At 43.1% G+C, this 21,288-nt stretch overlaps 2 protein-coding genes across 2 annotated transcripts in view; one reads left to right on the forward strand and one right to left on the reverse strand.

Moving 5' to 3' along the window:
• Positions 1-14,952, reverse strand: part of LOC149349992 (uncharacterized) — a 36,703-nt gene extending 21,751 nt beyond the window's left edge. The window contains exons 1-8 of the mRNA XM_089579003.1: positions 14,708-14,952; positions 10,540-10,630; positions 8,823-8,907; positions 8,190-8,264; positions 7,755-7,808; positions 7,608-7,677; positions 6,321-6,393; positions 3,804-3,925 (exon numbers count right to left, since the gene is read on the reverse strand). Of these exons, the coding sequence (XP_089435129.1) occupies positions 3,804-3,925; positions 6,321-6,393; positions 7,608-7,677; positions 7,755-7,808; positions 8,190-8,264; positions 8,823-8,876 (448 nt within the window). The 5' untranslated portion in view covers positions 8,877-8,907; positions 10,540-10,630; positions 14,708-14,952. The remainder of the gene's footprint in view (positions 1-3,803; positions 3,926-6,320; positions 6,394-7,607; positions 7,678-7,754; positions 7,809-8,189; positions 8,265-8,822; positions 8,908-10,539; positions 10,631-14,707) is intronic.
• Positions 14,953-15,005: 53 nt separating this feature from the next.
• LOC149349993 (uncharacterized) lies at positions 15,006-20,600 on the forward strand. Its single transcript, XM_089579004.1, has 2 exons — positions 15,006-15,587; positions 18,112-20,600. The coding sequence occupies exon 2, from the start codon at positions 18,170-18,172 to the stop codon at positions 20,558-20,560; it is 2,391 nt and encodes a 796-aa protein (XP_089435130.1). The 5' UTR covers positions 15,006-15,587; positions 18,112-18,169; the 3' UTR covers positions 20,561-20,600.
• Positions 20,601-21,288: the final 688 nt, after the last annotated feature.

The raw sequence follows: 21,288 nt of genomic DNA on the forward strand, positions 1-21,288 counted from the left end.
ACACTGAGCCATGTTATGTTTCCATGTAACAGGCTTCCTAAAGATCCTTATTTGTGTGGGAGCATGCAGTATGGTGGTATGGCTGGGCATCTAAGGACTGTGACCGTCTTTGTTCAACGCATTTTGAGCCTCAGTACTTCGACAAGATCGGGCAAACAGCCAGATTGTGACCTGGCAGCGTTCCTAGCATCTTTCCGGCATTCCCACCACATCTTCAAAAGCCTGTGAGTACAAACGCGGCCTCATGCAGTACATTGCCGATGGTTAGTGGAAATGACTTTATTTTAAAAATTAAAATATTCCGTGCTCTCTCTCTCTCGCGCACGTGCGCGCACACACACACACACGCACACTACTTTAAATGCGCTGGTACAAGATCAGCATTTCTAAAGTTGATGCTGGCTCTCCAGCACTGCATTGCTACGTGAGTATCGCAATGCAAAGAGGGTCACGAGTAAGGAAAGAACACAAGCGCTCTCTTGTCTGGGTGTTGTTTTTTCCCTTCCTCTCAGTTTTGGTCTCTCTTGGCAATCATATTTCATGTTTGCTATAACTTTACAATTCTGTATGTAACAGAGGCTTGAAATCCACAAGCTTTCACTGACTCATACACTTTCCTTCTTACAACGAAAGAGAAAGTGTGACCCCCCAAGTGTCGGACGGTGCCCGCGATAAGTCCAGAGATCAGCGAGGAGCTGGTGGAGCTCAAAGGACCTACACATGAAGCAGATCATGAGTTTACAGCTGGAATGAGTACACCAAGCAAGAATTGGTATTGGCAAAAAGCCAGAGATGCAGAGGGACAGGTCAATCAACTGAGACAAAAGGTCAAGACATCGCACCAGACAAAACGAAGACTAGCAGCGCGGTGCAATACTTTCCGCGAATTGGTCAAAGAGCCGAGAGAGAAGAAGCTTACGTCGGAGAGAGGCCTTGAGGCTTTTGAAGCCTCCTCTTCTCCTGACGTACAACAGCTCCTTGACAGAGCCACCGAGAGGACAAGCAACAACTATCCTCCAGAACTACGCGCATTCGCATTAATTCTTCGCTTTTACTCTCCCGCTGCATATAAACATGTAAGAGGTGTATATATGTATTGCTCAATGCTGTATACATATGCCAGATTTATGGTAGGCATTGCTGTTCTTGAAGGTGCTCTTTAGACGTCAGTTTTTGTTTCTGTAACTTGGTGGTTTTCATGTTTGCCTTCCGACCTTAATTTGCCATGGAACCCTTCAATAGAATGAATAAACCCTGTTTAAATCAAAGTAAAGTGTGCTTTTCTTGTTCATGTTTAAACAACCTTAGGGCTCAAATTGAAACACACACTGCATACACTACTTTATGGCACCATGAAGCAGTTCTGGTATTCAAAAATTAAACTGCAGGGTCATATGGTGTCAGTATTACTGGTGAGCTGGGCTGTGTGAGGCAATCTTAATCCACACGGTAATAACAGTCTGCTGGACCACTGCAGTTGCTTTCGTTTTCTTTCCGAATGCTTTCGATATTTGAGAACCGTACACCATGTATTACAGAACCGTAAACGCTTACTTTTATCGTCCTTCCCAGTAAAGAGTTTGTTCGTCAGTTAATTTTTTGTTTTATCACTGTGAATGTATCATTGCATTACTAGGTGAAACAACACGCTTTACGTGATTTACTGAGAAAATTATCAGCTTTCCAAGACAGCGACATTTACTGAAGAAATTGCCCACCAGCCTTTCAGGCTACTTCGCGCGGAAATTGGACAGGTTATACAAGTGAATTTAATTCGCATAGAAGCAATATCCTTACCGAACATGTTTCCTACTTAACTCTTTCGCTACCGCGCCATAGGCCATCGATCGCATATGATCGATTCAAATCGCCCGCGCAAAAAAGCTCATTTTGGAGAGTCGTGTACGTGCTCCGCCATCTAGCTAGCGAGCTCAACAACTGCTCTTTCGATTGCAGCCTTGGTTTCAGTGTTTTGGCATAAGGGGGCGCCGTGAAAAATAAAACTTTGAACGCCCGCAGCGGCGTCAGCCGGAGAAAATGGCGTCCGCGTCGCCGCGCGCTCCTCGAAAACGAAAGCTGACACCGAGCACGTCGGCCGGTTTTGGTTTCGTTTTTTGCGACGAAAGCAGCGGTTATTAGTCGGGCAACAATGTAGAAACGTTGGATTTCGGTTTCGACAGCGAGACTTCGCCTCGGGAGCCTGGAACGTCAGCGCGTACTTGCATGTAAGTTCTGTTTTCGTTCGCTGTGGGTTTTCTGCGGTTCATACGGTTTGTAATTGATGAGAGTGGTTTATTTTTGTGCTTCAGGGTCTTGACAATGTATGGCGAAGCCAGTTTGCCAAATGCTCAAGGTCACGTCGCGTTTTTCAACCAAGACGACAGCTAGGTGTCCATATCGGCACATCGCTGCGGAGCGGTGCTCGGAGATTAGCTCGACTTCTCGACTTTTTTTTTATGCTCTTCACGGCGGAAATGATGAAGACCGTGTGCGGAAACACTAATAAGTATGCATGGATGAAGATTTTCAGCAAGTTCGGCATGATGGCTCATGGGAAGACGTGAATCTGTTGGAGATGCTGATGTTCATTGGAATCATCATATACATTGGAATTGTTGACCTGCCGCGACTTTATTTCTACTGAAATACCAGAATAATCTATTCTGGCCCTCTGCCATCAAAAATCATTTCTCAAAATTGGTTTTTCGCTTTTTTTGTTTGTTTTTTGCACGTAACGGACCCGGATTATTCAGTGGCGGCAGCATCTATTGGCAAGACTTGGAAAGTGTCCTGGCTTTCGAACCACATCGCTAAAACTTATTTCATTGATTCTGTTTTATAGCTTGCCTAAAATGCCAAATTTTATCAGCTGGCTTTCAGGGAGCAGCTCATTCAAGAAATCTTCGGGTATGATGAGGGAAATGAAGTCCACGCCCCCAATCCTCCCATAGAATCCATTCAACACCAACCGAAAAAAAATTAAAAAAAGAAGAAACTGCAAGCTCGGCTATCAGAGAACAAGGGAGGAACAAAGATAAAACCTTATGTGAAGCACCTGTCAGTCTACCTCTGGTTCACATCTTCACCCCTGATTGCTCTTCACAGTGGCACCACAGTTATGACCCCTGACTTGACAGGCCATGGAAAGTGCAGTAAATTTTTCTCATAGCTGAAACTGTGAATAATGACAGCTATAAACATGTGCAACAGTTTGTATATTCCAGTTTTCCTCTAATCAAGTTCTGGCTTAGTGCAGCCGGTAATTTTTGTTTTTGCTATATACTTTTTTTTTGTTTTTAGCAAATTTCACAAAAAAATGTTCATTTAATTTCGCACACACAACTCTTCTGTTTGTTTCATTCAGAAGTGTAACTAATAAGCTACAATTTCATGCATTGCAATATGTGCTGGGTGTATTAGTTCTTGTGAAAAAAATTTTTCTTTCCGTACACTCCAAATCGTCCATTTTTCGGCGGTAGCGAAAGAGTTAACCTTGCGGATGAAGCGAAAAAAATTAGCAAAATTAGACACTCTCTGCCTGTGCCAATTTCACCACAGCGTGTTTTTGCTCCTGCCAAGATGGCCACCAGCCGGTCTGGCTGGCTTCACCTGTTTCTGCATGCATGCATAGGAGACCTCCACTCCAGAAGTTTTAATATAACCTACTTGGCCTACTAGTGATGATATTGATAACCATGTGGCAAGTTTTTACATGACACCGTAGTGAATCCTATGAGAAGTTCCATTAACTATGCAAATGTAAAACAAGTAAACATACACATAACCAGGGGCAGAGCACTCACTTTCAGCATGCTGCTGCTCCCGCTCATGAAGTTCAATAATTCGACGGCCATCCCAGGAAACTCGCTGTGCCTGTGCCTGAACTTGAGGGCTGTTCTCAAGAGCTGGGAATGCAGCATAGTACCTTTAAGAAGAAGAAAACAATGTCAATGCCTCTCATGCACTCGTTTTATGCCCAGTATTACATCTAAGTAGTGCAAGATCAGCAACTAAGTTCATGAAAATTAAGCACCTGCTCTTCAGTGACAAGGTATGAATCTTAACACTTGTATCTATGCGAAACGGACGCTAGCTTTCTAAAGCACTGCTTCATTGTGACCAATGCTATGCCTCCAAAAAGCACTGCCTCTGAGCTTCTATGCATTTATTTACACGCCCTCTGGGCCCAAGGCCATTGCAGAGGGCAGTGCATTACGTCTAGGCCGCGCACTTTCTGGTTTGGGGAATCGGGTGTTTTTTGGCTAGTTGTACGGTGCAAACCCTAAAAGTGGTGACCATCAGCTAAAATTTTCTCCAAGTTTGCAAAAAGGGCCAAAGAAGCAAACAGCACCAGTTTTTTTACAACAAAGATAAACACATCTTGTATACAAGGTTCTTCTCAGACTGAAGCATCTTCATAATCTCGAGTAAAAGAATCTTCATTACCTCAAGCACCTTTCATAACCTCGAGGCAGATGTCTGGTACAGAAAAGCCATTCTCAGAAGTTATTGCAAATATTCTGGAGTTAACACCACTGCTTTTAGCTTATGGCTCCTCTCTCTGACGGCGCCTGTGCTCTTGAGAAAAGGCAAAATTGGGTGCTAATGCCTCACAAATCGGCGAGAGCCAGATACGAGCACCCATACCATTATGGGGGGCTCGCCATGAAGGGGCTGTTCTGTTCAAGACCTAATAAATGATAGACAGCCTTGACCTACGCCGTAGTTACTGGAACCTCTTCGTAAGAGCCGTGACCCAGTACTCTCTGCTGAGGCGGCTAATACTTTTACCCATGAGCTTGGCCAAATCCAAGCTTTCTTCGCCGTATACAAAAAAAAAAAAGGCTCTACACTATGACCAGTAAAATAAGCGAATAATGACAAAAAACTTTCCTAACATCCAGTCGGCTGCCTGTGCCTAGGTGCTCGCAGCCAAGCCTTACAGAACTCTTTGAAGAAAACGAAACCTTGCAGCGAGATTTTTCGCCGACATAGGTTTAAAATATTGGCACTACAGTTCTAAGCGCGTCTTCAGCACTTAGTAAAACAAAAGTAAAGGAGTAGAAAAATTTCTCGCCGAAAGCAGTCGTCGGTTACTCTTAACATGCCCAGAAATTGGTGCTTCAAGGTTTTTACCGATTCCATATTTTTTTACACACATATGTAGGATTTCCCTCATGTACATCATATCCGGTTCCTTGTCTTACTGCCCAACATGCCGCCAGGTGCACATGTCGTCTGCTACAGCTTTTTGAATGTAACGATGACAGCACTATTTTTCTAACAAGTGTGTAAATTTGTCACAATTAGTTTCATGACCCAGCAGGCATTACGCAAAAGCAAACTTTTATAGCAGTTGGCCTTTAATAAATATGGTAAGGGATGAGGTAATGTCCTAAAGCCACATGCAAGTTACGTATCCCAAGAGCAGTGAGGGGGGGCACCTGAGATTCTTTAATGTGCACTGACATGCATTGCACATGAACATTTCTGCACTTCCTTCATCTCTACTGAAATGTGACCACTGCAGCTGGGATTCAATCCCTTGACCGTGTGCACAACAGCTGAACACTATACCCTTTTCTTGAGCTTGTGTAACGTGCTACCATTTTTATGCAGAACTCTAGCAACTTTTCTGCATATCTGATAGCACATCAATGCTTCTAATTTACTGACAAGCCTATTTTTTTTTGCTCATTTGGGCCACGTTTCTTGTATTATGCGTGCTATTTTTTTTAACATTGACCTTTTGTAACTGTGTTGTGTAATACAAATGCTATAAATGATGCAATCAGAACCTTATGTGTTGCAAATATGACGGCATAGTGAAATAATGTCAATTTTGTGATTTTGCCTACATGTTGACTCGTGCTGCGCTTCTTAGAGCCTGGTCACGCGAGTTTCACAAATGAGAACAATTATAGAGTTGAACAGTCAGCTACAAAGTCAGTGCTGCACAAGAGTAGTGTGCAGTACGAATTACAAGTAAACCATGAAAGGCTGTACAAACTACTCATCTTTCTAGCATATCGTGGGCATACGTGTGCTAAGCTACGGCACAGTCTCAGTGCAGTCAAACTATACACTGACACCACTTTTCAAGCATACTACATTGACTTCAGAACCTAAAAAGAACCTTGCCAACAGCACTTAACCTACCTATTGGTTTCTAGATGATGGGTCACTCCTTGCAATAATTTTACTTCTAGCATCCAACCTACCAGCAATCCTACAGCTCCTAGCTTTTGCATGCTGCGCAGGCACCTTGCAGTCGAGGACAGAATATTCGTCATTTTTCAAAACTTATATGCGGCACTTACATCTGTGCAAGCTCCTTTGGAGACTTGCGTTTCAGAGGCTCTTCCACAGGGGGAGCTGCAGCAGCTTCTGCATCTGATTGCAACAAAAACAAAAGCTTCAATGAAACAATGTCCATTAGCCATCAGATGACCATGTATCCTATAGAAAATGCACCCAAGAGAAAGAAATGAAGGCATAAGATAATATTTTTATTCCAGAGAGCTCAATGCACTCAACAGTGCTGTCTAGAAACATCTTCTGCGACAGACAATGTCACATTAGTGACTTCTAATATTGTTCAGCGGACAGACAGGTGGCAACCAAGGGATGACAAGAGCAACCTTGTAACACCAATTACTCAGCAAAAGACATAAACGGGGCCACTGTAGCATCACAAGAGCTTTTCTGATTTGATTTGTGGGTGTTTAACGTTCCAAAGCAACTGAGGCTATAAGGGGCACCGTAGTGAAGGGCTCCGGAAATTTCGACCACCTGGGGTTCTTTAACGTGCAATGACATCGCACAGTACACGGGCCTCTAAAAATTTACCTAGATCGAAATTCGACTGCCGCGGCCGGGATCGAACCCGCGTCTTTCGGGTCAGCAGCCAAGCGCCCTAACCACTGAGCAGCTTACAAGAGCTTTTCTGACCAACTGAGCAGCTTACAAGAGCTTTTCTGACCAACTGAGCAGCCAACACAAAGACCACGTAAACATAAAGAAACCAGAGAAGTAGCAGGCATCTTAGTAGCAGTGCAAGACATTCCACTGAAACATTACTGCAAGCAAGAAACTTCAGTCAACATGTATCAGCTGCTGCTAGACACAGAAAACGTGGAAGACAACTTGTGACTGCACTTGCAATGCAATTTTAGCTGGGTCAGAAAGATTCTCGGCAGGCCTGCAAACGGGGCTGCCAGCAACAAGTGGCAACTCCAACAACTTCAACGAATGGCATGCCACGTAGGTCATTAGAGTTGTGAAAACGGGTACAGTGATCCCTATTGTCATTCACCACTGAATGGCCACCCTACTGTGGTTGCAGTAGGGCAGAAAAGGCTTTGCAGCAAGGCATGGCACCCATCACACTGTCAGTCAAGGTGACCTCATGAGATTATAGGCAACAAAAAGTGACAACAGTGTGTAAAAATTAGTTAGCACATGGTAAGCTACCATGGATCAAGTGGAAAGCTGATCAACTAGGTTCAATGGCGACAGAGTAGGAGATTGACTGTATGCTTTAATCAGGTATGTAATACTGAGGTTCCATTGCAACTAGAAGCAGAGTACTGTACAAGTTTACTTACGGGACTCAGGATTCAAGTAACTGTTAATGCGTCTGCAGAGCTCGTCCACCAGAGCTTCAAGGCCAATCTTCTGCAAAAGCACATTAAGAAGTTTTCTCACATTCAAGAAACCCCATAGAATAATTTTGCAAAGACCTCACTGCACACCTGTTCAGTGGCTGATTTTAAGCACTCCACAGCAGCCCCACGGTTTCCGAATTCCTGAAAGTTTCAAGAGGAAATGGTAATGTAAAACAAAAATAAATTCAAAGCATCATAACTTTAATCACAAATCTTGCCAAAGATGACTGTTTAGGAAACAATAAATTATTTATCGTAAACAGTGATAAGCAATTATAATGCACTCTTCCCTGTGTTTCTTATGCAAAGCAAAAGTGCTGTTTTTTAAGCAACAATTTTACCACAAAATAAACCTCAAGCAACATGGCTGGGAGGTCTTTACTTGCTAGAGATGCTAGACAAAGGGGTGCACCTGTTAAATCTGCCAAAACGTCAACACTGGAAAACCAAGATAAGCTTTTGCTGTCAGCCTAGTGTTCAAGCTGCCATTTTACTGCATTTTGGAGAACTAAAATAGCTTACCTGGTCAGGATGCAGAAGCAAGCTCATCACAGTGTGAGAGTACACTGTGTCAATACCTCTGCTCTCCAATTCCCCCTTTGAGGAAAAGAAAAAAAAAAGACACAAAGGAATTTCGTGCCGTGTTACCACATACGTTTTGTTAAATGGTAGTGCTTGTTACATAAACACTGCACATTTCAGCATCCCACATTACAAATCTGCTATATCACGCTGCCATAAGAAAGGAAGATACACAACAGAAAAATGGCAAGACAGTAGCAAGACACACAAAACAGCTCAAGAATAGACAAAATGGGGATAGGCCAATTCTTGCACTATCCAGTATCCAGTATGTTGCACTTGCAGTATGTTCAAATAAAAATCCACAAAAAAGTGAGGAGACCACAGCAGGATGTTGCCTATATAAAGATCTAATGAACTTAGGTCAGCCACCAGGATCCTATCTTAGCTGCATATGGCTCCACCATGCAGAGCCAGGCACAAGTACAATCCAAACTCATCATGCCCAGGTCAGTGGTACCACAGGATACAAAGAGATTACAAGCAATAAATGAGGAAATAGGCACCATCATAACTTTCACCATTGTTTTAGGACGGCAATGGACACAAACTGCATGCAAGTACAAAGCCTACCTGAAACCACGAATGGATTTCTTGGGGAACAGTTGTGGCCTTAATATACTTCATCCTGGATATACTTGTGCCGTGCCAGAGACCACTACATGATAAGAATAATGGGTGTAAGCACTGAAATGATTTACTTTATAAGACCTCCTACATACAGACCACAATGCAATGAAACTAAAAACATACAACCACAGCTGTCGTGCGCGTCAGTTGGGGCACCTCGCTAACGGATCTGGTGAGCGCTGTGCGTACGTGTTTTCTTTTCTTTTTGACTATGCGGGGAACAAGGAAACGAGCCACAGCTGCTACTGAGGACATTGCTGGTCAGCTCGTCTGGCGGTGTATGGGGACACCATCGAGGAGCGAAGTATTCCGCGATACTGGGAGGGCGCATCCTTTGGCCATGTGCCCCACCATTAGCGCTGCCACACGCAGGAAGCAATGGGTTGTCTTAAGCCGCGTTGCGCCCTTTCGTCCAGAGTCGGCAGCAACACCGCTGGATGCGGAGACTGTCTTTTGCAGTGTTCTTTAATGGCTTATCGTCAACAAGTCAATTCCTAAGGCAGCTTCGCAGATGACAAATGACCGCTCATAAGCGCGACTCAATCTGAACTGAAATGCACAGGCTGTGGAGGCAGAGAGACGAGCTTTGTAAGAGAGGCTGTGTTTGCCTGCCTACTGTGCATTCCCGAGGCTTGTGAGTGCTGATAGCTTAGTTTTGGCAAAACTATGTTTACCAAGTTTCCTCTTTGAGGCTGTAAATATGCCATGCACCCATGGCAAAGCAAGGGTGTTCACTAAGCTAGCGGGAGGAAAGGGGACTCCCCTGAGACCTCCATGGTGGAGTGTACATACACATAGTATTGGTTGGCAGGACTAGTCTTCCTTCTGGATCTTTGATTTGCTGAGTCATTCTTTCCCCAAGCTTTGATTGAACGAGTGTTTGGGAATTTACCCAAATGGTTGCTGTACCCATCGAGGATGGGGTCATAGGAGTTATAAGAAGCTGTTTTGGAGGGCCCAGTGGCTGGTTTTTGTCAGGTCACACTAAGAGTTAGTCATTTGTGAATAGTTCTCTCCTTGTTGTATCTTCTGTTGTTTTATTTTTGAAGTGCAAATAGACAGCTAACCTTTCCTGAAATTGTCCCCGAGCAATGAGATTGAGAAAATTCGAACCTGCAAGTAGTCCGCATCCTACTGCCACCATCATCATCGTTATTTCCCTTGCAACAACATCGAGGGAGAGGAGAGAAAATGTCAACTACGGCTGTCACATCACACATCACTGCACATCAAGATGATGACATTCTGGAAGTAACTACACTGCAAGGTTAGGCTGCAACATGACAAGGGAACAGTAATAAGACACAAACACACATGAAAAATAGCAACGTTCGGGGTAGCATGAGCCTTGTTAGCATTTTGTCATCCCACTAAAGCTCAGCTTTGCAGGATAGTTGCTTCCAGAGTGCAAACCACAGCTGCTACATCGCACATCAGCCATGCATGTGCAAGCCACAATTTACACTTGGATGCCATCATTACAAAGTGAAACATTACGTGCTGAACATTAAATATAGGCAAAAACAAGTAAGAAAAAAAAACGTCCTATTGACCCAAGAAAGGTTCAAATATAAAAAGTTATCATATGCAGACAAGTGAAAGTGTAGTCATCCATTACACTTATAACTGGGTATGCAAATAAACACATCCAAGCCCTTACCTGAGGCCCCTGTGGGCAGTTACCACCACATGGGAAAGAGATTGGTCACATTGACACCAGGCTTCTCGCTAATACATTCCAGGAACAAAAACTGCAATGCGTTGCCAGAAGGAAAAAAAAGCACGAAAGTAAGCATATAAAGAATTTACGAGTACAAAGCTGAAACCATGTTTTGACATTACTTTCAACACATCACAACCATTTCATAAAAATTTTACCCTGTATGTGTTGCCAAGTGACATCTGCATTATCAAGTACCAATGTACTTTAGCCGTTAGTAGTAAATGGCAAAACCAAGTTAATGCTTAGCAAACATCTGACCTAACAAAACTGTCATTAGTTAGCAAGTAATTTTTTTAAAGCTATATACGTGTAAGTGTATGTGCAGGGTAACGCCCCAAAGCGACACATAGCTACATCGTAGTGGACGGCTCCAGATTAATGTGGACCACATAGAGGACTTTAATGTGTACTGACATCTCACAGCACATGGGCGTTATTGCATTCCGCCTCCGCGGAAATGCGGCTGCCGTGGCCAGGATTTGATCCCACGACCTCAACACCTGCTGCCAAACATCAGTCAGTAAGCCACCACAGTAAGTTTTTTGAAGGGTCAATGAGAAACTCATCACAATATGACATTAAAAAAACAGCAATAGGCCACCAATGTTCAGCAGACCATGCTACTGTTAGCATTTAGGCACTCTGTGACTCCATATGTTGGTTTGTCTACAAGCAGCAGAAAGCTGGCAACAATGTTGGTCATGGGTAATAACACTGTTATCCATATTGTCACACATTTAATATGTGTCCACAAAACCAGCCACTGGTTTTAACAGTGGTGTGTGAATACAGGATTAAAGGATATTTATGCTACCCAACAAAGTTGCACATGAAAGAAGCCAATAGTCACCGAAGCTAAGGAAATAATAGGAATCTTTTTTAGTTTTATTGGTGCTGTCAAAGTAGAAAATTAGTAGCATCATCAGTTTTAAGATGGAGAATAATTTAACAGAGGGCAGAAGAAAAGACGACATGCTACCTATGGAACCCTAACTCACAACACCCATATGTTACATACGATACTGGACCAACTGACCAACATGAGACAGTTGTCAACTGCCACTGTGGTTGACATGTTGCCATTGCTGACAGTGCAGTAGATATTCGTCACCACAACTCGCTATTGTACTGTACGCAATACATGCGGTTTGGATTCCACTAGCGGCATGAGATTGTCTTTTTTTTCTACTTACTGTTACTACTTCAATATAAAAAATGAGAGCACTACTAATTTCCCACTTTTATCAATACCACCATAAAAAAAAAAAAAGAAGCACTCCCCCATGCTTTCCTTGGTTTCAACAACTGCTAGCTTCTTTAATGTGTACGGAGATGTCCGTATATGGCTGGTAGACTTTAAAAAATTCGAGCATGAACATCACTCGAAAAGTAGCATATTATGGTCTACAATCTTTGAGAAGCAATTTAACATCGGCACCCTCCTGGTTTTTCAAGAATCAATGAAAAACTTCTCTCAGCTGTGAGTACAGTTTTCACAGGCAGGACAAGCAGCAGATCTGATATGCTACGCTGCCTGCCAAAAGTCCAGCAGCCAAATGCGAAAATCACTGTGTACCGTAACGAGCCCCTCATTTCCCTACTCTTGTGCGCTCAACAAAGTTGCACCTCATGCAGATGTTCACAACTGGCTACCTAAAAATTAAAAGCCCACACACACACAAAAAACAAAAACAAAATGCACAATGAGTTATTTTTTAATTCTTGTGATACCAAACTTAAAAAGCTCCAAACTTAATATTGTAAAAGTTATCTTAGCCCAATATTGCTACTCTCCATATTCCAGAAAATTTTCAACCTAACATAACACTTGCATTCTGCTAGGCCAGTGCTTTTGTTCTGAGTGCCTTCTTGACAAGTCAACAGTTGCTACTGGCCAAGCTCTGGGATGTAGTCATGCACTTTAATGGAATTCGCGAAGGAACCATTTGATCAACACTAAGGGGATAGGTGACATTTTCAGAAAATTCTAGCAGGGCAAAGCTTGCTGAACAGTTTAATAACTTGACAAAACATAGTTTTAAGCCCATTAAAGTTCAGAAACTGCAAGGTCAGGATGTTGAGGAAAGAAAGAAAACAGTGCTATGTCCTGCACCCACATTTTTTTCTGAATTCTGAAAGAAATTATGATACCAGTCTATAGTTGGAGCTTTTGGAATGCATGTCACGTGAGCAGCACCTGAATTGACAAAACATGTGCAATGTGACCCACACAAGAAAGTGTGTCCAGCAAGGACCACAAAAAGAAATGACACGACATCCTTATTCCCTCCAAGAATTTCAATAGAACAGAAGCTAAGTTTAATTTAATGCCAGCTTATACTGGACGTACAAGTCACCGGGCTACAGGGAGGTTAAACAAACTAAGCTAAATCAGCAGCAAGAAAGTTATCAAATTAAATGATCTGTGTTTGAGTACCTCCTGTTGCATCCACTAAGTTTTCACCCCGCACAGTTTGCACCTTCATAACTGCTGTGCATTACCATTCCTCAAAAAAATGTGATTGTCAAACATTCTTATCTAAATATCCACCTACCTACAGCAAGCTTATTAAACTAAACTTTAAACAAAACTGCTGTGTTTTTATTTGTGATAAAAACACATCAGCTTGGTTCCAATACCTTTCCCGTAAACAGTACAATTAAAAAAAATGGGCAAGCAAAATACACAGTTTATATCATGGAGCTAGAACTGCAGCAAATACTGTATAAGATTTTGGAAGGAACATTCTCAACTCTGCTGGGAAACTACCGGACACTTATGCCATAGCTCAAAACAGCAGTTGTAAACTCAAACGGCAATGCTCCGAACACGCAAATAAAGAACGGTGCCTAGAGCACCGCTGCACAGATTAGACATCTAATCTCGCCCGGATAAGCGTCGCTCCTCCTTCGGGTTTATGAACTCCCACTGACATTCGACACCTTCAGCTACGCGACAAATGTCAATCTTATGCTTACTACAAACAATTAGCGATTGAAAATTATCGTAAAATAGTCTCAGGGCATCTGTGATTCAGGCCGGGGACGCAGGAGTAACAGTATTTACTACCACACGACTCAAGCTGCGCACTAAGCAGTTTCCCTGGGATAGTAGAGAAATTTAAAGCAATTAAGCAAATTATTTTCAAGCCCACTAAGGGAAAGGTTTTTCGATCTCAAGGCACTAACATCGAAAACAAATGTGATGATGAAACAAACCGTCAGCAAGCACCAAAAAACAAAGATAAAAAGGAACACTTTGACGAACGCGTTCGAACGCGGGGGGAGATGCTACAATTGACGTTCGGCGCTAAGTAAAAGCAAGGAAGCTCTTGAGTCCTCATATGAACCTCGAGGTTTTTCAATCTCAAAGCACCAACATCGAAAACAAATATGATGAAGCAAACAGTCAGCAAGTACCGAAAAATGAAGATAGAAAGAAACACTTAGACGAACGCGTTCGAACGCGAGGGGAGATGCTACAATTGACGTTCGACGCTAAGTAAAAGCAAGGAAGCTCTTGAGTCCTCATATGAACCTCGAGGTTAATCAGCCTCAGAGCACCAACATCGAAAACAAATATGAAGCAAATAGTCAGCAAGCACCGAAAAATGAAGATAAAAGGAAACACTTAGACGAACGCGCTCGAACGCGAGGGGAGATGCTACAAGAGATGTTCTACCCTAAGTAAAAGCAAAAAAGCTCTTGAGTTCCCGTATGAACCACGAGGATGCTATCCATAGTACATTTAGAGGTATATAATACTGCAAAACCAGCGCGCTCGCAAGAACTGTCTTCTATCAACGATCCGAACAGTTTCGTGCGAACGCGAACGCCGGAACAGTCAACGACCGAGGTCATTCTTGGCACATCTTCCCAACATTAGGCTCAATCGCGAGAACTAGAGGGAGAGCATAAATAAAAAAGATAATGTGACGGTACGGTGCGCATTTAACGTCTATTATAATCCTAGAACACAATGATTGAGCTAACCACTATCGCGAACGCAGGCAAGACTTCAAAACCTAGCACCAGCGGCATCAACCACAGCGCGCAGAGCGTCTCACAGCACCTTCAGACGCTAAGAAAATAATAAATAGCTTGCCTTTGACCATGGATCCATTTGAAGCAGAACCCAGACGCTCCAAATGTGCACGGCGCACGGCCATGCACAAAATTAAATCAAGCACTGGCCCAATAAATGGACGAGTGGGTGAACGCAGCTAGGGTAACACCGAAGCCGAAGCGGCCGAAGGCAGCGAAGGAGCGAGCGTTCGTGCAGCTCGTGCGCACCCGCGCGATCGCGCACCTATTTCACGGACGCGCGAGAATGTGTCAGTACAAAAAAAAAAGGAAGATACATTTGTTTATTGACACGACTGAAAAAAAAGTTACGTTGTACGCTGAATTTAAGTTGTAATACAATTTATATCTAATTTATTTTCGCTTATTCAGCGATGACAAGTTGCAAGCCTACCAAAAGCTAAGCTGCACGGTTTACAACGCATTGCGTTGGTTTACTCTCTATGCGAAGAGCTAACCAGAGATTGCCACAATTTACCATCAAAACGAGTGACCGCGAACATTTTTGACAGCGTAGTGTGTTTTCCTTCAACAGCAGCGACAGCGACAACAAACCCTCGTTTCGGTTTCGGCTATGTTTCGGATAACAAGCAAAAAAGTGCGCGATTGCGCGTTTGTGAGCACAACACTACTCAACTCACCTGAATTTAAAGTCGAGCATTTCGTTGTCGTCCGGAAATTTTAAGAGAGGCGATTTCGCAACGTGAACGAGCACCTGTCGTGCGTGGTTAGGTGGGTTGGATGAAATTAGGCAAGCCTCAACGCAAACAAGAAAGAAAAGGAGCAGTAGTTTGGTGCCGTACAGAGGTACCGAGATCTGCATTGCAGCGGCGGGCGGTGGATTCCTCTGTGCAAGAAATGAAAGCCCAGTAACTAACCAGCAGCTGTGTATAAATATTACTGTAAGTATCTACGTAGGCAGTGACGTGCGAGCTACGGGATATTTCTGTGTGCTTGAAGAGTAGAGGGTATGCGCGTTAATTAAGCAACAAAATATTTTCATGGCGTAATGAAGACGTAAATTTGGAATCTTATGTAATCGTGGACCTGAAGGAGTAGATCACAGACCCAAATCATATTTTTTCTAGGATATTAATTAGCGTTTTGAGCGAACTTTAATGCACACCAATTTAATCATAGGCGCCGAGTTTCCAATCTGCCCGGGGGGGCAGTCAGTTAGCACCCTCTTTCATTCGCCCTTCCCCCTCCTCCAGTCATGCTCCTTGGCAAGAGATGTTTATTTTACTCTCAGGGTATACAGAATACATTACAAAGAGGAACGACAGTTCACAGCAATATAGAAGATAAAAAATGAAGGTAAGGGGGCCAAGTACCAATCCTTGAGGAACCCCAGAACCAAGCGGTACAGTAGATGAATCAGCGTCATTAATGCCGACAAATCCAACACAAGATGAAGGAAATCCATGGATCCAGTTATGAACTGCAGGGTAAATGTTCAGCACACTTACTTTATGTAATACCAGTGAGTTATTCTTGACTTTGCTAAAGCAAAGTCAAGCAAAAGCAAAGCAAGGCAAAGACTGCATATAAAGCAAAGCAAAGACTGCGTATTCAAGAAATATGCAGTCAGATGAAAAAGCGGAGTCCAAATAGAAGTGCAAGTCGTAAGTAAAGGAAAGTAGTTGAATGTCACAAGAGAAAAACTTTCTGAAGCCATGCTCTGTAAGAGAGAAGAAATTGTTATGCTCCAGAAAATTAACAAGACGTGTAAATATATATGTACCATTATTTTTCATGCTATTGATCCCAAAGATGTGGGTCAATGGTTAGATGGATTTATTTCCGGCTTTATGTACATATGACCACAGCAGTCTTCCAGTCTTTAGTAGTACACCATGATGATACGATTGTGAGAATATGCATTTCATGATGATAGAACTATACTCTTTAGCATTCCCTATAAATCTGCCATTTATACCATCAATTCCGCTAGAAGATGATAGTTTCAAATCGATAATCGGTATGATGACTTGCAAGTCTAATATGATGGGATCCATCGTGAAATGATCACACAGTTGGAGATCGGGACGTTTGATAACATTGGATGAAACGACTTAACAAAAGTATCATTTAGTACAGTAGCACAGAGGTGGTCGGGAGCAGGTTTGCCGGTGGATGTAATAATGACACTTCATTGGTGTTTCCTGGTTTTATTACGTTCCAGAAGCATTTTAGATTAATATTCAGAATGTTCAGGGGGGGTTACTTTAAAGAAGGTGGATTTAGTAGACTTCAGTGCTCGTTAATATGCTGAAGCAGCTGTCTTGTATGCTGTCCAATAGGCAGGTTTTTATGAATACCTAGCAGGTCGAAAAAGTATTTTCTTTTTGTTAGAAAATTGTTTTAAATACCTGTCATACCATGGAGCATGGCTATTGGAGTACACGCACTGAAGAGGGATAAGACTATGAATCAGTTAAGACACTTTATATCGGTACATGCATCAGTTTGTTTCTACTGAGCGCTGGAGATAACCTAGCTGGTGAGAAAATATCTAAAAAGGAGCCCAGTTATTAACGGCTACAAAATGGGCTTTGTTACAGCTGCTAATGGTCTTGGAGCATTTTGACTACGGTGCATGTGATAAATCGGAGGCGAAATGCAAGATATCATGATCGCTCAGGCAGGGCATATGTATTGGGTGTGACATGGTATCTTCAGATGAGGTTACTAAAAGCAGCAGTCAGGTGGAGAGGCTATATATACTAAAGGCCCCGCCTTCTAAAGAACAGGTCCGCAAGCCTTGGTCTCGCCCGGCAAGTGACAAAACCAGTCTTCTAAAAACATCGGTCGCCGTTCCTGTCGTGAAGCATGCAGCTGGAAACAGCGACATTGCTCTCGGCGACTCCTTGTCACCCCTGTGAATGTGCCAGTCCATAGCAGAAGATATGCTGCCCCCTGACCCCATCGCTCAGTCTCTGGGGTGGGGGGCTAAGCCCCTGGAAAAATTTCGGGGGGGCTCCAGTTTTCCACTCCCCCAAAGTCTGCGCCTATGAATTTAATAACTAAACCTGACACACTTACACCACTTCAAATGCTCTGCTGAATAGGGAGGGGCTCAAATGCATGCATCTGATGTTTTTTTTTAGGTCCAAACTAATCTCTGCACAGCATACGTGTAAGACTGAGTGCTATACCCAGGCGAAAAAAACCACAATTGTCTAACTGGTTCCAATTGTATATTTAGAAACAATCAAAAACTCTTTTTTGGACGTTCCAATCAAATGCAATCGGCCATTCTAATTGGTTCCAACTGAAACCATTTAGTTCCAAATACACAATTGGAGTCAATTGAACATTCCAATTGGACTCAATGCCAATTTTTTTTGCCTGGGTAGATATAGTCCATTACATATATAGCTTCCTCTCAAACTTCCTTCTTTTTTTTTTTTTCCTTCCAAACAGTGGCGATGTCAGCCTTCGACCTTGTGTGCAGTACAACATCTGCTGATGCATCTGAAGAATGGGCGTAGGCTGGTCATCCAAGCCCAACTCCTGCATGCATGCAACTACACTACTGCTTGCTGCCTTTTTCTGCTGTACAGTGCTAAGCTTCGAGCCAGACCCTGCTCACTACAGTACACCCCATGAAGCCATCGAGTATGCTGCATGGATGGCTCTGAAGGAAGGGAAGCCTCCGTGTGTTACGGTTCATCCCATTGGGATCACCCTTTTCTGCATCATGGGGCAATGTGTACAGGACAGAAATGGAAGCTCTTACTGCCAATGCAGACAGCATTTTGCAGGCCTCACATGTTCAGTCTACAAGGGCAAGTGCACCTCAGAAACACTCTGCAGTCCTCATCTGTGCAAGGACAATCCCAGCAAAATTAGCTTGTATGAATGTGTGTGCAAACCTGGCTATCACGTTCCCGACAGCCCAGCATTCTCTCACTGCATCCCAGACAATCTTCTCGGAAGTGCCACAAGGGACAGAGACAGCAAAGACCCAGCCAGTGCAATTACCCTGCCATCCACAAAGACTGCCGAAAGACACTCTGCAGAAAAAAATCCACACCTGAACTTCTCTCTGAGCAACAAGACAAATTCCACGATTTCAGTTTTCCACAAAGATGAAAAACCTTCTCAGCTATCTGTGGTGTGCAAAACCTCAGATTTTCGTACACCGTTTAGTGAGCCAAAAGAAGCAAGCAAGACGGAAGATTCTTTTTTCAGACAAACATCCCCTAGAACTAACTCTAAGATGATCCTTGTACTGACTGCAAGAACAGAAGAGACGAAGACAAGCAGTAGCAGTGCACTGCATGATATTGAAAATCAACAAGACTCACTAGCAAACAAAGCCAAAGGCAAAAACAATGCAAAGCTAAGAATGCAAGCACGAAGTGTCGTGAAACCATACATGAGCCTCAATAATGCATCCATCAAATCTCAATTTATTGGTCGTGAATTGCCACCTCTTATAGCTCAGCACTACAGCAAGCGAGCAGTAAATATACAGATGCCCACTATACGGAGGAGACGCGCATCAGCTTTCCAAAGAGAGCAAGGTCAAGCACCTGAAAACCAGCTAATTTTAGATGATCTGACAAGTTACTCAGCACGCAGCAAAAAGGAAATTGCTAGCAAGAAAAAAAATTCAAATCTCATCAGTATTTTCAACTCTGAACATAACTTGCCTGTCTTTGGCCATGCTAGTGACAAGGGTACAAATCATGAGCACATTACAAGCAGTACTGAAGTTGCTCTAGAGCCTCCTCGGAAGGAATATCAGAAGGAAGGTGATGAGGACTATGAGGTTTCTCAGTTCAAGAAAAAGCTTCTAAATATGGCCCCTGCTCAGCTAGCCAGCAGTGAAAGGCACATTGACAACTCAATGCAAGGACCTGCTGCCTATCTAGTGGCTGCTGAAATGAAGAGAGTGTTAGGTGGAAACAAGGATGCGAAACATAAGCAGCTGCCTGCTGAGGCTCAGGATGAGATTATTGACAGTCTGAAGTATGCTGTTGAGGCATCTGAAAATAGCAAGACAAACGAAACTGAAAGTGACAGTGAAATGAAGAAAGGCAACATCCTGGTGGTGGCTGATAAAAGGAAGCGCAGGAAATCAAGTGTAATCCAAAGTGGTTATGTGGCAGAGGATAACGGCGCAAATCAGAGACTTTCATTTCTAATTGCACACCCACTACTTGCCACCAAGAATAAAAAGGACATATCAGTGCCCCCAGAACTGCACAGAGTAATTCAGGCTCTCATGCAACAGTCTTCTCAAGAGAGTCACCTGCAAGGAGCTACATACAGACACAATGAAAATTATGGCACAAAAATGAAACACTTTAAGAACAGTGTGGTGCCTGCCATCACCGGGAGAACTTTCATCACCTGGAGAAATGGTGATGAAATGACGCTGAATACCAGCGATACTTTGAACAGCAGGACCAAAGAACTAAAAAGACTGAAGTCTTCTGATAATCCTAGCAGCAAGTCCGAATGGATGAACCAAAATCCTTGGTCAGAAGTGAAAAATCAGGCTTTGCACAGTTCCAAGGATTGTGTATCAACAAACTGCGACCATTCATTAATGCTAATGTCACATGTTAACCACCAAACCTTCAATACAGCCATCAAGAACACTACCAATTTCAGTTATATGAAGCACATATCACCAGCGCCAGATATGAGAAAGAGTGACGCTCCTGAATCAAGCAATGAAACCTATGCAAAGCGCAAGAAGACAAAACATCGCCGTTCTTTTGACATATTTCCAAAGCTTTTCTTCAATGTGACTGTGCTAAGTAGTGGCGGCAGAAACAAATCTGCTTCGTATCTAGTGCCTTTTGCTGGTAGCAATGCAATTTTAATATCGTGGGGCACTTACAATGACTCTTTGTGATAGCATGTGTACAAAATGAACTAGAAGAAATCAGAGCACATTTATTATCCGAGCATTCTTTACTTGTCTCAACTAAATGATAGGTCTTTGCAACTAAGCATAGATTTCCTATGCTGGCTAAATGCCCTGCTGTTGGTAGTGGTGACAAAGATCTGACAGTGTTGATAGGTGATGCCTCCATATGCTTCAAAAGCCTCACTTAGGCTTCATTGCATGGTAATTTTAATACTAAACAAGTACGTGTCTTTACTGATACTTGGCATTGAAAGGCAGTTGAACATATTAAGAGCACAGTCATTTTAAATGAGTGTTCTGTTTCCTGGTGATGCATAACATGAATCAGTTAAGTACTCGCAATTCTAGCATCCTTGACTGGTATTGCAGACTGTAGTCTTGAGGACACATTTTTATTGCCTGCGGTTTATTATGTGATCGCATAAGGAACTTGTTGGGCCATTTTGCGTTGACGCCGTGATAACACAACGGAGCCTAGGCAGTACTAGTGGCATTTTGGTATATGGAGGTGCCATGATGCTGTGTGCGGCAACTGTGTACGAGTGTATGAGTCTTATAACTCATGACATAGTCCGGAGGTGACGTCACCAGATTGGAAGTGACATCAACTAAACCGAAAAGTGACGGCACCAGACTGGAAGTCCGTCGCACTCAGGCGCCCAATGGCGCTACGCTGTTGCACCACATACGTAATAGAATTAAGTGCCTCCAAA

Source organism: Amblyomma mixtum, chromosome 3 (assembly GCF_055824585.1).
Source record: "Amblyomma mixtum isolate Tamu chromosome 3, ASM5582458v1, whole genome shotgun sequence".
NCBI lineage: Eukaryota > Metazoa > Arthropoda > Arachnida > Ixodida > Ixodidae > Amblyomma > Amblyomma mixtum.